Source organism: Diadema antillarum, unplaced genomic scaffold (genome assembly GCF_040938485.1).
Source record: "Diadema antillarum isolate AM-2024a unplaced genomic scaffold, OU_Dant_1.0 seq00001237_RagTag, whole genome shotgun sequence".
In the NCBI taxonomy this organism is placed as follows: domain Eukaryota; kingdom Metazoa; phylum Echinodermata; class Echinoidea; order Diadematoida; family Diadematidae; genus Diadema; species Diadema antillarum.
In genome coordinates, this window is record NW_027272024.1 from 440,682 (window position 1) to 457,341 (window position 16,660).

General features: G+C 38.4%; 1 protein-coding gene across 1 annotated transcript in view; it reads right to left on the reverse strand.

Moving 5' to 3' along the window:
• Positions 1-16,660, reverse strand: part of LOC139745163 (97 kDa heat shock protein-like) — a 65,796-nt gene that overhangs the window by 24,693 nt on the left and 24,443 nt on the right. Inside the window, exons 3-11 of the mRNA XM_071655575.1 lie at positions 10,325-10,465; positions 9,443-9,565; positions 8,750-8,849; positions 7,753-7,886; positions 6,318-6,562; positions 5,841-5,917; positions 5,223-5,374; positions 2,773-2,876; positions 975-1,105 (exon numbers count right to left, since the gene is read on the reverse strand). Of these exons, the coding sequence (XP_071511676.1) occupies positions 975-1,105; positions 2,773-2,876; positions 5,223-5,374; positions 5,841-5,917; positions 6,318-6,562; positions 7,753-7,886; positions 8,750-8,849; positions 9,443-9,565; positions 10,325-10,465 (1,207 nt within the window). The remainder of the gene's footprint in view (positions 1-974; positions 1,106-2,772; positions 2,877-5,222; positions 5,375-5,840; positions 5,918-6,317; positions 6,563-7,752; positions 7,887-8,749; positions 8,850-9,442; positions 9,566-10,324; positions 10,466-16,660) is intronic.

Genomic DNA, 16,660 nt, shown 5'->3' on the forward strand with positions numbered 1-16,660 from the left:
CCTGCTAAGTTTGGTCAAAGTTCATCATGAGGTTTTCAAGAAGAAGATGAACATGTACAATTCAGGCCCCATTACAACTGCAGGACTTCTCCCCATCCTCTCTCCTGGGTCCCAAGGGGGGGGGGGGGGCACCCCTGATTCCGCCAACCCAATGAACAAACTTGAAAATACAGTCATCAATGTACTAACTCATAGTATTATCTAAGCCCTATCACTTCTGGTTCTAGAGAAGATTTTTAAAGATTCCTTAATTTTAGGAGGTTTGGTCCCCCTGGGGGCCCCCCAGGTGGGCCATGGTGCCCATTTGAACAAATTGAGATCCTATCCCCCTAGGGATGCTACCTACCAAGTTTGGTGAAAATCAGACATGGCGATCTCAAAGTGAAGATGAAAATGTACAATTTAGGCCCCATTAGGACCCCTCCCCACCCCCCTCCCCTGGGTCCCAAGGGGGGCACCCCGCTTCCCCCATGAACAAACTTGAAACTACAGTCATCAATGTACTTACTCACAGTATCAACTAAGCCCTATCACTTCTGGTTCTAGAGAAGAAGATTTTTAAAGATTCCTTAATTTTAGAGAGTTTGGGCCCCCCTGGGGCCCCCCAGGTGGGCCATGATGCCCATTTGAACAAATTGAGATCCTATCCCCCTAGGGATGCTACCTGCCAAGTTTGGCGAAAATCGGTCATGGGGTTCTCAAGAAGAGGATGAAAATGTAAAAAGTTTACGCACGACGGACGACGCACGACGGACGCCGGACGAAGAGCAATCGCAATAGCTCACTCGAGCCTTCGGCTCAGGTGAGCTAAAAATGTAACGCCGTATTTTGGGTGAAAAAACTAAACAAATCCCCCCGGCAAAAACGTAACGGGTGGCATCTCTGCATAATGCATCTAAAACACTGTTCTGCGCACGGCACCTAGGTATTGGCGATACCGATAATTGCAGCACTAGCCTCGCCTCTTTACTTACCTATTGTGGGCTCCTGGAAAGGCAGGTTGGGGTCAGTATACTGGGCCACCAGCTTAAATGGCTCCTTGCGGTAAAATGTCAGCATCTTGGCAAACGGTGCCTGGTGGTTCTTGCTGAACACCTCCATTGAGCTGAGGATTAGAGAGACATAGAGAGACTCGCCATGATATATACGCTCACATATTAATATATATAGAAACATCATCTGGAGCTTAACCCGTACTGTACTTTGTTTCCTGGTAAGCACATATGTTTGCTGAATTTTCCAACGAGCAGCATGATGACCAGAAGCCACTAATGAATATCAAGCACATAATCCTGTCAATCCATATGTGACCGTACATCACAAAACCAACAAAAAATCACACACACCAAGTCCATATGGAGCTTTTCATATTTTTCACATTTTCTGAAAGAGCAAGTCTTTTTCTACATTGTGCTAAAGTTTGAGATCACAAAACGAACAGGATATTGTGTTTTTAGCAGTTTTTCTAGAATTTTTTTTTTAATAGAATAGTGTGATTAGGTGTGTCTTAGAGTACCCTTTCATTTCTTACAAACCCTTTACATACTCTTCACTTAAACTCTAATAACATATGAAAGGATGATACTACTGCCTTGGAAGTTGGTAAAAGTCATGAATAGAATGTGTTAACAAAGCATGATCAATTATAGCTTAATCTGATAACTCCTTCATTGTTGTTGCTGTGAAGTTTTACATCCTGTTTTTTGTCCCATCATTGAACACAGCATGGCTCATGGTCACATTAAGCGCTGGAATAGACCCTATACTCCAGAGCCTCTTTTCTCAGTACACACCGTTCCAAAGTGTGTGCTGTCTTTCCAATATTTTTAGATAGGTTAGGAGAGTCCATTTGAATTGAGTTATACATCATTATATAACTTAAAGTCTGCTTTTTCAAAATCTGTTCTTCACAAAAAATCTATGTCAGGTGACTTTTTGTTGATTTTGTGATACAGGGTCACATATTGTCCTTTGTATCTTAATAACAGAAACCAGGAACTGTTACAATGTTTCATATAAATAAATTTGTCTGAACATACATTATGGTTCATGAATGTGGGGCATTGAGCGAAAGGCACTTAAGTAGCAAAGCAAGTTGCAACCAAGTGCGAGGGTGCATAAAGGATTAAACAAGACGTTAAATCAGAAGTACTTCACAGCAAATGTATGCAAAACAATAAGTAATTCACAGATGCATGGTTTGCATTTGCAGCTGGCTTTATGCCACACTATGATACCATACCAGAGAAACAGGTTTTCCACATACATCAATATTGCACATTTCTCACACCTAAAAATATGAGGATATTCTACCAACCTTCACAGTGGGTTAACATTTGGAGAAGCTTTGCATTTATTGCAAATCATTAAAAGAAGAAAACTGCAGTTACCATAGTTAGAACTGAAATACTTGTAGCTGACTAGTTGATGAAGCTCAGCTACTACTATGGTCACAGCACTTTTTGTATTTTACTACAACTTCAAAACTCTTATGCAATGGATTCCCACATCTATAGTATACTATCAACATACAACTGAATTGTTTCACCACAGAGTATTCTGGCATGACATTAGATTACACTTCATCAAACGCCCCTGGAAGTAAGGTTTAATTTGCAAAATTTGGGCAAAAGACTTTGATCATGGAAACTAGCGCAAATCTCCCAAATCATTACACACATACTGATGTCACGACAAACTTGTCGACAGACAACCTGATAGATGAAATGACTGAGAGAGAGAGAGAGGGGGAGAGATGTACAAAGAACTCACCCATCTTCTCCATCAGTGCCTTCCCACTTGAGGCTGATTGCATATGGTGTCAGGTCCGTCACAGTGAAGTCCCGTACCCGAAATGTTGGTGATAGGATGGCACACTAGAAAATGTTAGACACACCATGAACAGTACAGAAATATTATTATGAAATCATACCATCATCGCAACTGGGCATTCATTGTTCTTTCATTAGTTACAAAAGAAAAACAAAACAGAAAATTTTTCAGCAAAATCTGTTTTGTACATATTGCAGTGTTATTGACTGTGACTGTGCAAACTGCATTGTCTGGTTTACTATACTAGTATGTTAAGAATGTAGCTGAATCCTATTCAGATGCCTTCATTTGCTGGTTTTACACATGGCTAAAGTGTTTAAGATACACTGTACAACACAAAAAAGCATGGGAATAGTCAATGTCTGTTAAAGCAATAGCCAACTACACAACAAAATTATTACATGCAGTGCTCAGTTTTGAAGGATTTATTCATGTGAGATAGTGGAATACAATCTACACAGCAGCAATCAGACCATGCCAATCTTCATTGGGTTCAAGAAACCAAGACAGAAAGACATCCAGTCTAGTCCTGAGAAGGACCAGGCAGCTAATGTCTACTGTCAGGGTTTCCCTGCTGGCTGAGGTACCCCCATCCCAGCTCCTACAGATCACCTCAGGGTTGTCAGTAAAACACTGACATGTTAGAGGTAACCATTAGGAGGGACTGAAGGCAGAGCCCACACCACAGCAAAGCTCAGAGAATGGATTGACTTTCACATCATTTTGCTCTTTAAATAATTTTTTTTTTTTAATCTCAAGCTCACATCAAAGACTTGCCTCATTGAGTTCATAATCTTCAAGTCAAACACTATATAGGAATGATAGTAACTATCATGATAATGATGATAATGATGATGATAATAAAAATAAATAATAAAAAAACAATTGTAAATACACATATATGTACATTCATTGTCACTGCACAGAAAATAAAGGTAGTGCCAAGGAATCTGTTTGAGACAGAGAGAGAGATAGAGAGAGATAGAACCCTAAAATCTGTCACTTGTACTTTCCTGTAAGTAATGGCTATATTTCAAGATATGCTACAACACACCACACTGAAACCTCAACAAGATACACCTTTTTCCATATATGATAGACCATTTCTGTAATGTATTACAATTCATGAAGGTTTCTTTTCCTACTGCCTAGTACCAAACCGTTTCATTCACCTGCTCCCTCCAATTAAGTTTCTAGGGTAGGAATTCACTTAGCTGTTGGTAGGTAAGGCAAGCCTCCAGCAAACTTTGTGATTATTAAAGAAAACTTTTGTGAACGATGCATGGACTGATTTTTATAACATTACCGAAATGGTTTACTGACTAAAGATACTGGACTTCATCGCAGCCTAAAATGGTGTAAGTGTGCGACATATCACACCATACCACGGACACGCTTGAATATATCACTAATAAAATCAGACTATGTACAATGCATATACCTGTATGCATTTATCTTTCAGATTTGCTTTGATAAACCTTCATAAGCAGGAATTGGTATGTCCAATGTAACTAATAACATATCTTATCAATACTTTAAAAAAAAAAAAAAACCAAGGCAAACAAACAAACAAACAAAAACTTCTAGTTGCATTATTCTTTCTGTCAGCAGCTGATGTTAATGACACAAAACATTGAATCTCAAATACACCATCATTCTTCTAGTTATTCCTAAATACAGCCACTGCACTTGTACTAGCTTTAGAGTGCGCTACTTTGGGGCTAGACAGGGTTTAGTGTATCACTGGACGGCAGTGTTCTCCCCTCATAACAAAGTTCTCTGGACCAGCAATTTTTTAAATGATATTGAGATTTCATCATAACAGAACAGTATAGTGTATAAACCTATAAAGATGATAATAATTTTGGAAACCTGAATTTTGATTTTGTTGTAACGAAAATGTTGCTATAACCATGTTCGTTACAACGGGAGTGCACTGTATGTACTGTGTTGTCTGGCAAGCAAATCTTGGTCAACTTCCTTCATATTCCTTCAATATTCCTTCATACACTTACTTTCCAAGGCAAGTAAAGGCTTTGAACACCCATGGGTATACTTTGCCATACATTTCCTAAATCTTCTTCATGATGATGAGTGTTAAACAATGCTTATAATTTGGGTGAGTATATCATAAAAATTATGTCCTACCCAAAAATTGTTGTGTCCCATATTAGAATTCCTGTGCATGACAGTCCATACTACACAAATGTGGTGACAGTGTATTTCTGAGCTAGCAGTGTGTTCATCTGCAAATGGCAAATCGTAAAAAGCGATGGAGACACAGTCACAAGCAAAATGAGGTCATCTTTTCACCATGTATCACTTTTGTATGTTTGTGAAGGGGAAGCCCCAACTTTGAAGCACTGTGCTCAAGAGGGAGGATACCTCACCTGAAGAGCGCAACCTCTGGCAACCGCCTCATCCTGGTTAAGGGTGGTACTGCATTCCTTCTTGAACACTTTCTTTATCGTCTCCTTGATGGACGGGATTCGACTTGAGCCACCAACGATCTCAACTGAGTGGATGTCCTCTGGCTTCAACTCTGGACAGTTTGAAGGTAAAGGAGGATGCAAACCAAGATGCATTACAATCCAATCAGCTGAATAAAACAGTTTTGGTGATGCAATTCCATTACCCTGGGCCAATTTCATAAAACTTGTTATCAGTGACAACTGCCACATTTCTATGACAAATTTACTCTCAGCCAATCAGATGTAAGGATTTCAGTAGCTTGTCACATCTATGACAACTTGTCACTGATGACAAGTTTTATGAAACGGGCCCCTGGTAAATCCTTTCATTGCTCTGAATGGAATTTTCTAAGGTCTAGTGTTTTGAATATGGAAATGCATGAACACTAGAAAGTTGGCAAAGAGGCATGTTGTACACAAAGAAGCACCGTGACCATGCGTGAGCATAAGGTCACAGAAGAGGTCTCTATTTAAAAGCAAGTCATTAGCAAAGATTCCTTGAGGACACTTTGAGTTTGTGTGATGAGCCATACTCACTTGTTTGTTCTAGCACAGATCGGAGCGGTCCTTCAACACGTTTTAACAGGTCTCCAGCAAGAGCCTCAAAGTCAGACCTAGGAAAATAGACAGGAGTGAGAGAATAAATATAACACCATTGGAAGAATTCAAGGCAATCTCGACAAATAATCTCTTTATATTAAATCACACTTAGTTTATTTGATCAAAACATTATACAATATACTCTGTACTTTACACTAAGTCTGAAAAAAAAAAAAAACCGTTGTGTTTTTTGGAAAAAGTAAGCAAAAATACAATACAAGAAGAAATGAAGCAAAATATTGACTTTTAAGATTTTTCACAGTAGCTGAGTCACATTGAAAGCAATTATCACAGCAAAACAGCCATTCAGTTTTAAGGATTTAGTTATCACAATGGTAGTCCAGGTAATCATACAAATTCATGCTTCTTCAGAACAAATTTTCTTATATCTCCCTGCAGTTTCTCAGAGCCCACCTCTTCATCTTTCCAGAAACATCACGGTCATTCATGATACACTCGATGTTCATAGAGATTTCGGTGGCATTGGCACTCATCAATTTCTTTAGCTTGTCACACTCCGTCAGGAGTCGCAGCCATGCCCTCATGTTAGACTTGACATCCAGTTTGTAGCGAGTCTTAAAATCCTCTGCAAAGTGCTCAGCAAGCAGCCAGTCAAAGTCACGGCCACCAAGTTGTCTGTCAGATGCATTTGCCAAGACCTGCAGATGAAGAAAATGGAGAGTACTGGATCTTTGTTAATGATGTAAACAACATCCATGCTTTGTGTTTACTGAAGGGATGGTTTGCTAAACATGAATTAAATTCATCATGAATATGTATTCTTGATGTTTTATACCATATACGCCATATATTTAGCAAGTCTAAATTTTCATGAATTGGGACTTTTCGACAATTTCTCGAGTAGTTAAATTTGGGATTATAGAGTATAGTACTGAATGAAGAAATGTATACATGCACGTCATATTCTTATCGGGATCAGAGTCAATATTTGCATGTTTCACTTCATTCAGGAATAGCTCCCGACTCGCGAAATTTGAGAAAATAAAAACCTCTATAAAAATATTTGGTGTATACAGTATTCTGCATGATTTCTGCTTTTTACTATTAATATAAATGTAAAGCTGAAAAATGAAGATTTGATTGGCTTAAAAATCTTGACTGTAGTAGTCTAATGTGTACCCAGTTTCAATAAATGTCACCATAGACTCACTCCTATTATTTAATATAATTCACTGATATGTTGGGATCAACAGTACAATTCGTGCATTTAATTTTTCCATTGTTTTTATTGTAGACTGTAAGATTCATGAAGGGCAGACAGACAGCTTGGAAATTATTGCAGATAAAACATGTACTAGTATCTCTCTGGCATCATAATGCTACAATGACAGTCAAACAATGACAAAAAACAGATTTGCCCAATTAAGCCCCATTCTTGATCATTTACTGAACACTAGTAGATTCGTAGGAGGTGGAGTTCAATGAGCCCATCACTGCCTAGGCAGGATTTATTGCATTGGAAGGCTTCCACTGTTTTAGCTTGCAGTTCAGTATAAATGGAGACATGACCAATAAGTTATGCAGGCAATCCTAGTTTTTGCCACAGCTTACATGGGATTTCTCTCTTTCCTATTTCTTCTCACAAGGCTTTCATACCCAATTACATCAATGCCATCTAATGTTAGTATATTACTACACAAGCTATCAGGCATAAACATGTGAAACAGCACCACACACACACACACACACACACACACACACACACACACACACACACACACACACACACACACACACACACACACACACACACACACACACACACACACACACACACACACACACACACACATATATATATATATATATATATACAGAGACACCATACCTTTAATTTGCCCTTGTTGAAAGCAGTAACTGAAACCTGAAGGGAGGCATGGCCACAATCTACAAACACTACATTGCGGGGCTTTTCCTCTGGGGCTGGAAGGTCCTGCTTGTAGATGCCATATGCCAGGGCCACTATCAATAGGAGGAGAGAGATGCAGTTAGCAATGTGCTCCAATGATGTTGGGTAGCTTTTGAGGGCTTTGAGTGAGCTACATTTGTAGGTAGAAACTGATGGGTTTCTCCATCATTTGCATTGGTGAATTTCTTACATGTTTTGAAATTTGAATTGAAATGTCATTTAATGGCCATTTGAGACAAAGCTGTCATAGAGCTAGTGGTGATGTTATCACCTCACATGTATCCTACTGACCAGCACATACATCTTAGAGATAATGGTTTTGAACAATTAATAAACTGTATTAGTTACAATGATAACTATCGTAGATGAAAGCAAAATCAAGCATTCATGGCTTGTTATGGGAGAGGGATTATTTGTGAGATAACGGACTAAGAACACTTTTTTTTTTTCAATCCCATCATGTGCCACATTTCTATGCTTTGGTACAGCATGTTTGCAATTATACTTTTTAACATTTATTGTTCACATTTCAAACAGCAACCTAATGTTGTACACACATATTTGTTTGCATTGCATTTCCCCCCCCCCCCCCCCCCCCCCAGTCTCTTAGTTCCTAATTTTATCAGTGATTCTGAAATGGGCAACACACTTTACAAGATGACATTTCCTCTCTCTCATAGGCAATTTTCTTTTAATTTCTAATTTTGTGAGGACTTTCTAATAATGACTTTTACGAGTTCTAACTCATCACTCTCTAACGTAAGGTACGCAGAATGCACTCAAATACAAAGTTCCCAATCTACTGACAACACTTTCTGCAGGAAAATGCCCCAGGAAGTGATGGGATATGTTTGTACCTGAACCTAAAGGAAGGTTGGGAGACGATGACATGTTTAGTGTAAGTCTAGTACCCTACCTGCTGTAGTGTCACTGATGACCCTGAGACAGTTGAGCCCAGCAATCTCTGCAGCATGGAGAATACCTCTCCTCTCCAGATCAGTGTAATACTGGGGAACCTGTTGAGAGTGGTTGGTAATAATGACAGGTTGAGGCAAAAAGACATACAGGTATGAATTCTCTGTACCTGTTGGCTGTGGATCATAGCCCATCTCATAAATAACAAAGCACCACTAACAAAAAGTTACAAGTTGTAATGGTTTAAGCACCATTCCCTGTTGTTTTGTCATGCTATTTCAGCTTGCTGCAAGTCTCATTTCAGATCTCTATCACCTGGAAAACTTATCTGTGGTGCTGCCCACATATGACTTGTTGTCTTTGTCTACTGATAAACATTCACTTTCCATGTCACACATGTTACTGTAAAAATGTTTACTTTGACACACACTTATAATACACATGAATACTGGGGGGGGGGGGGGGGGGGGGAGATGGAGGGGGAAAAATCCTGTCAGCAATTTTGCTGAGAACAACTGGCAATGCTAAATCTTCACATTATCATTATTGCTAGTGTATCATGATGATATACAAAATTTGTCTCATAAAGGACACCTTATATTTCTTTTAATGGTACATCATTCACTTGGGAAAATTCACTGCAAGATCACTGACATCATTTCAGATTTTCCTGAAGCATCTACTGCTAACTTACCGAGACTACACAATCCACCACCTTCCTTTGTAAATTCACTTCAGATGTCTCCTTGAGTTTGGTCAAGAGCATGGCGTAAACCTGTTCTGGTGTGAACGTGTCCTGCTCACCAAGGTACTGTACCTGTTCATAGAAAAATCACAGTATAGGGTTATCCTGACCAGCAGAAATTCACAGATATGTACTGTAAATGCACAGAAAGTTATCTGCTCACGCAAATGCTCAGAACAATACACAGTGAAAGTACCTGAATAGTGAAATGAAATGTCAAATTATACATGGATGACCTGCAAAATTTCACATGGAGTTTGAATCAATGGGCCTCATTACCACTTAATGTCAAAGAAACATCAAAATGTACTTGGTAAAATCTTTATAATTTCATAATTCATCCCTTTTTATTTCAATTAGAACTATAAATGTTTAAGACTTTCATGCAAGTCCATTAAAATCATGTGAAGCATTGACTCCATCACATGACCTAATCTGCATATGAATTGTGACCCAATATCAGTTTTAAGAAAAAATCTAAAATTTGAAATACATGACAAATAAAACCTTCAAAACTGGAAAATATCCCAACTTTCTTCTTCATATAGATTACAGATTTTTAGTGAAACTTCTCTCATTTTGCTACTTTAATTTCTCTCTATCTATTTCAGCGAACTCAAACAAGGAGTGGCTCATTTCAGAGATTTTGATCATGGTTATTCGTCCTATGGATTGCTATACTCATGGAAATTATTCTTTTTAAAAGTGATAATCTCAATTTGAACATCCTATACAGGAAAACAAGGTGCAAGTGTTTGAATTGAAAAAGTGGAATGTAGGATTAATATGTTGTTTGTGCCCTTAAGCCAGATAACAGTGAAAAGACTTTACCTGCAGGCCCAATTTGCCATCTTCAAGCTGTGTGACTTTGTAAGGGACACGCTCAACATCCGTCTGTACAGAGGGGTCATCAAACTTCCTTGCGATGAACCGCTTGAATTGCGATACTGTGTTCTTGAAGTTTGTGATGGCCTGTTCCAATAGAGCAAAAATAGAATAAAAATGGAGAAAATGGAATTTATGGCCAGTATGTGAAATTGTACAAAAGTTCTTGTGACCTTTGACTGAGCTTCTACCTATCACTTTTTTTTCTTTTCTTTTTTAAAGAAACTGCTTGTTTATTCATTTCCATACTTGTTGTCAGCTACATGAAAATCACCACAAAACATTACAGTAACATTAGCACTGCAGATCTGAAACTTGCTCTTTTCTGGCAAGGATGCTGATAAGAGAAAATCAGGTAAATATCACGATGGACAAGGATGGAGAAATGCTCAGATTCCAAAGAAAGTAGAATAGAAGAGAAATACCGAGGATGGATTTCTTTTCAGCCAACCACATGGAATGGGGGTGAAAGTGGAAAGGGAAAGAAAAATAAGAGAGATTAACCTTTAAGAACTAAAAACTGTACATATCACAAAACAAGAAATGTAAATAAGACCGAATTGGACAAATGAGCCATCAGCATCTCACATTTGCATTGTACAATGTACACATGTAGGTCTATCTCATAAGCCCTGTTTTCATAGAACCTTACTACCGCAACAAGGTCCAGGTAGCGTACGGGTTACTTTTTTTTACCCCGCTTGTTAAAACAGTCCCTGCAAAATATTGCTTGGACGTTGTCGCGGTAACTTTTGCTAAATTAGCCAGCAAAGGGTAATTACCGCAACATTACCCTAACATTACCAGGGTAACCCTTCTGTCAGAATGCAACTGTGGCAACATTCCTCTTATACACTCACACACACACACACACACACACACACACACACACACACACACACACACAACATTGGAGACAGAAAATGAATGAGATACCATACAACTGTACATCGATCATGTGCATGGATTGTAATCACTGATCTCTATGTACATGAAGTTGAGATCAGTGAATGTAACTACATTTTGTTTATTGAAACGTGTCACTGGCTGGTGGGTGGGGTCTCTTAAAAGGGGGCTATAGACAGGGCTTCACAGAAAATGTCTCAAGTTTTTATAATTAAATCTATGCAACTACATGTATTGATTTATTTGTCTCTAGGTAGATATTTTTCCACATAACAGAAATCTAATCAATACAAGCACACATACATTTCTCTTCCAGAATGTGGCCTAAAATATTATATTTACATTTCCCTGGTGTTTTCATTGAGTATACAGATGTCTATATTATACAAATGTACTTGTATTAAAGTGTCAAATGTACTTGTATTAAAGTGTCACATGTACAGTGTACAACATCATATTGATCCTTTAGTGGTAACTTTTGTCGCCAGGCCAAACATTATTTTTTAGGTAAATCAATTTTGACCCTGATGCACCACCCCCCCCCCCCTAACTCTGATGACTCCTCTAAAAACTTGACAGTCAAAGCCAAAGTGGCCATGACCCAAATCAAATGGAATTTGAGGCCTGCAATCCTAGCTGAGGATATTGCTGGAAAATGACATTTCCTTAAGCCAAAGTACAGTGACCCTTGATCTTGACCTTCCATAATAATCATATTAATACTAAATGGCAATTCATTCTACTCTCTCTGACAACTTACACTACCTTGTACATCATCACCAGACATTCCTTGCTAAATGAAATTGTATTGTTTTACAAAGGAGTGAACTTTGACCTGTCAACACTTATTCCATTTACCAATTTCTACTCTTCAAATTGAATTACATACATGTACAATTGTATACCACCAATGGACAGTCCTAGATGAAGTTGCGGTTGGAAAATGTTATATTTCCCCAAGATCTGTGCCATTTGATTGTTAACCTACAAATGTGCTAAAAAATTGAATCACATACAAGTATACTACACTTGTATACAAGTATACACAGCATATCTGACCATCAAAAGTAAACCAAGTTCATTAAAAAATTCTATAGCACATTGTACTTCAGTACATTGATAATGCAGCGAATTTTGTTACATTTTACTTATCCATGCAGTAGGTGACACACAGTGATTTATTCAAAACAAGGAAAAGTAGAAATTACGCGGTGCGTAATATATGTCCCCGCCGGAAGTAGCATTTAGTAGCAAAATGTACAATATAGGTAAAAAGATCAAGGTCAAAGGTCAAAGAAGTCAAAGGTCAAAATTCTGTGTAGAAGTTTTGAAGCCCTCACCTAGTGCCATCACATAAAGCAAACGGAATCAAAATCGGGTTAGAAATGGCAAAGGAGTAGCATTTTGTAGGCAATGTACAATATAGGTTAAAAATCAAGGTCAAAGGTCAAAGAAGTCAAAGGTCAAAATTCTGTGTAGAAGTTTTGAAGCCCTCACCTAGTGCCATCACTTAAAGCAAACGGAATTGAAATCGGGTTACAAATGGCGAAGGAGTAGCATTTTGTAGCAAAATGTACAATATAGGTCAAAAATTAAGGTCAAAGGTCAAAGAAGTCAAAGGTCAAAATTCTGTGTAGAAGTTTTGAAGCCCTCACCTAGTGCCATCACATAAAGCAAACGGAATCAAAATCGGGTTAGAAATGGCAAAGGAGTAGCATTTTGTAGGCAATACATGTACAATATAGGTCAAAAATCAAGGTCAAAGGTCAAAGAAGTCAAAGGTCAAAATTCTGTGTAGAAGTTTTGAAGCCCTCACCTAGTGCCATCATATAAAGCAAACGCAATCAAAATCGGGTTAGAAATGGCGAAGGAGTAGCATTTTGAAGCAAAATGTACAATATAGGTCAAAGGTCAAGGTCAAAGGTCACAACTGAAATTCTGTATATAAGTTTCAAAGCTCCCATGTAGTGCTATCATACAAAGCAAACAGAATCAAAATCGGGTTAGAAATGGCGAAGGAGTAGCATTTTGAACATTTTGATCAAACACGGACGCACAGACGGACGCACAGACGGACAGACGGACACACACACGTACGGAGCCCGTTTCATAGTCCCCTGCTCGAACTCGTTCGGCGGGGACAATAAACCCAATACAACAAGCTTCAATGAATTCACTTCAGTTGAGATGGATTCTTCTCAATTCTTACCCAAACTAACCTTGGGCTTAAAAAAAAACAACAAAAAAAAAAACAAACAAACAAAAAAACCACACACACACACACACACACAAAAAGAAAAAAACATGCACCATATTCACCATTTACAGAAACAAAGTAATACATTCAGGATACGGGCTATACCGGTATGCCACCACAACCAAATCATAATCTTTCCAATCCAGCGTACTGCTTGTTTGACCAACACATAACCATGTATGGGACTAGGCAATGTGCCAATGAGCAACTTTATACATCTTACAGACAATGCAACATCCTGCAATTGACTGACAACTTGCTTTTTGTCATCAGGTACTAATCACTATCCTTTCATGTTAAAGGCATTATTTACCTATCGCAGATGAAATAAAAATCCAGATTTAGTGCTTCAAACTAGTTCTGAAATATGAGTTAGGGATAGAAACAACCAATGTAAACATTTGAATCTGTGTTAATTAGTGTTACGTATTGTGAAATATACAAAATATGAACAATAGTTATGATAAGAATGTTTCTAGACTAAACCATCTATAGTTATAGTTTAGTGAGAAAAATAGGGATATCTCTTTATATTTTAGACTTTACTTCAAAATTTGTACATGGTAGAATGTTTTGTGATACACCTGACCTACTCATATGCATCAAATGTGACATCTTGAACATTTTTTTTTTCACTGCTCCCACTGAAAACAGTACAGTACTTCTAATTTTGAGGAGATTAAACAACCTGCCTGCATGCATCAAACAATAAACCACTTTGTAATTAGCTCAGATGTGTACAAATGACCTTTTTCTTTTTTGTTCAGTTGGCTGTGAGGCACTGTATTTGTTTTCAAAGCCACATAATGCATACAATGTAAGCTTGCAAAACAAATACTAAAATGGGCCTGACGTCCAACATCCTGAAAGATGGTGATTCCTTGATATAGAAGCAGCTGATGATTTGTAAGCTGCAATATATTTCATTCATTATCATGATCATGATTATTATTCATTACTATCATCACTTTAACTGATTACTACATGTACACCTACATTGTACTATTGTGAAGTTTGAAAGTAAATCTAAAATTGATGATACAAACAAAAAATTGACAGTTAGCACTAGCCACAGTTACTCATGTCTTAAACCATCACCCCTCACATTTACTTTCATGTCATTTTGTAAGAAACATCTTTTGTAGCATTCTTCTTGCAGTAATGCAGACGACATTGTATATACGTGAACTTGAGCTACGTCACAACCATTACACGTACATTGTCTTTAGAAAACTGCACATATTCTCCTTTGTATCAAACACCAGCCACTCTACTCACAATCAAAGTGCACTTGAATAACATACTTCATAACGTCTACTGCCCTGTTTTCCAGGTTGTTGAGGCACTGCTATGCTTAATGAAATATTTCCTCAAACCAGCACTCTTCAAATCTTTTCCAGTGTCAGTCAAGCAACACAACACTATATCTAGCAGCATGTCATGTGGGGTGTGCACATTGCCAGGAATAAGCACACAATACTACAAAGGGGCAATCATCCAGGGATATTTTTAAATTGATGATTTATCCGCCCTCTCCTTTATATCCTCCCTACATTAACCCACCTGGCCTAACGTGTGTATGTATATACACACACACACACACACACACACACACACACACACACACATGTACATAATACAAACAGCTGTAAGAACAGGAAAGGGTTCACACAAGACTGAACAATCAAAATTCAAGTTCACTTCCTGGGACTGTTCTCTGCTCTGTTTCCACATTATCATGAATGCTCTATTGGCTGTATGTGTTACTGAAATATTCCTAGCCTGTAGGCTAGCTTACATAAATGTCTACAGCAGTGATGGGCACTTTATTTAATTTTTGAACATTAAACCAGTTGTTTCATCCAAGAAGGAATCTGTTCTTACCTACAATGTAAGTTACATGAGCATAGATTTCCTCTAGTCTTGTGATACATTGCACAGCCTGTAACAGTGCATTGTACCCACATACATCATATATGAACATATGACTCTTGTGCCAAAAGACTACGTATGATAATGTACACATCTCTGACACAGTGCTAAAGAACCTGAATAGAATACAGGAAGCCTGTGAATTAAGGGATTCACAGACATAACCTGAGTCACCACCCTCTTCTCTCCTCTCAACATTAAACTGGTGTGACCCAGCCAGCAAGTGTGATTGGTAGACTCACATAAAACTTCACAACAGACAAAGTTTTTCTTTTTTTTTTTTCAAAGGGGGAGGGGGAAAACGAGACACATGTGCATATGATCCAATGTGGCATGAATTGTGCACTGCTGTATGTAATGGAAGACCAACACAATGTAGCTTAGACTGTTGGAACACAGACTTGAACAGAAAACCAGAAAAGTTGCTGGAATAAAATCAAAGTATGTTGTATCACTATAAAGTCAATATCTTTGGGCTTTTGTATGGTCAACTTCATGGGTTTGTAGGGGGGGGGGGGGGAGGTGGCTTCAAAACCTTTTGCTTGCCCAATTCGGGCAAGCATTTTTTTTCTCTTTGTTTCAAAACACTTGCACGACTTTGATGTTCACTTGCCCAGGCAATCAGACAAGAACTAACAAGTATGTACAAGTTGTAGCACCTATTATCATAAGATTAGGACACACGAGACTTTTCTGTCATAATCCATTCTCAACAGAAAATACAATATTCCATTTACAACTACAGTTCGACCTCGATTATCCGGCCATGTCGGGACCGGCACTCATCCGGATAAGCGAATTGGCCGGACATGGGAGACACAATGTTAGCTGCCGTCTAAGCTGCCGTCCCAGTGCACTGGTAGTCTGGGTGCCAGAGGCTGAACCTTGTTTTACCGTCCACCCAATGTTTTTTGATGGTTTTACCCTATTTCGGGGGTGCTGAATCCGAATCAGGATGATGCAACTCTTGCATCCTTGAGGGTTTTGAGATATTCAAGATGGCCGCCAAGATGGCCGCCAAAACCGGAAATTCCCACGTATTTCCTTCTAAATGGTGAGATATTGAAAACAATTGATGGTTTTGCCTTATGTCGAGGGTGCTGAATCCGAATCCGGATAATGCAATTCTTGCATCCTTGAGGGTTTTGAGATATTCAAGATGGCTGCCAAAATGGCCGTCAAAACCG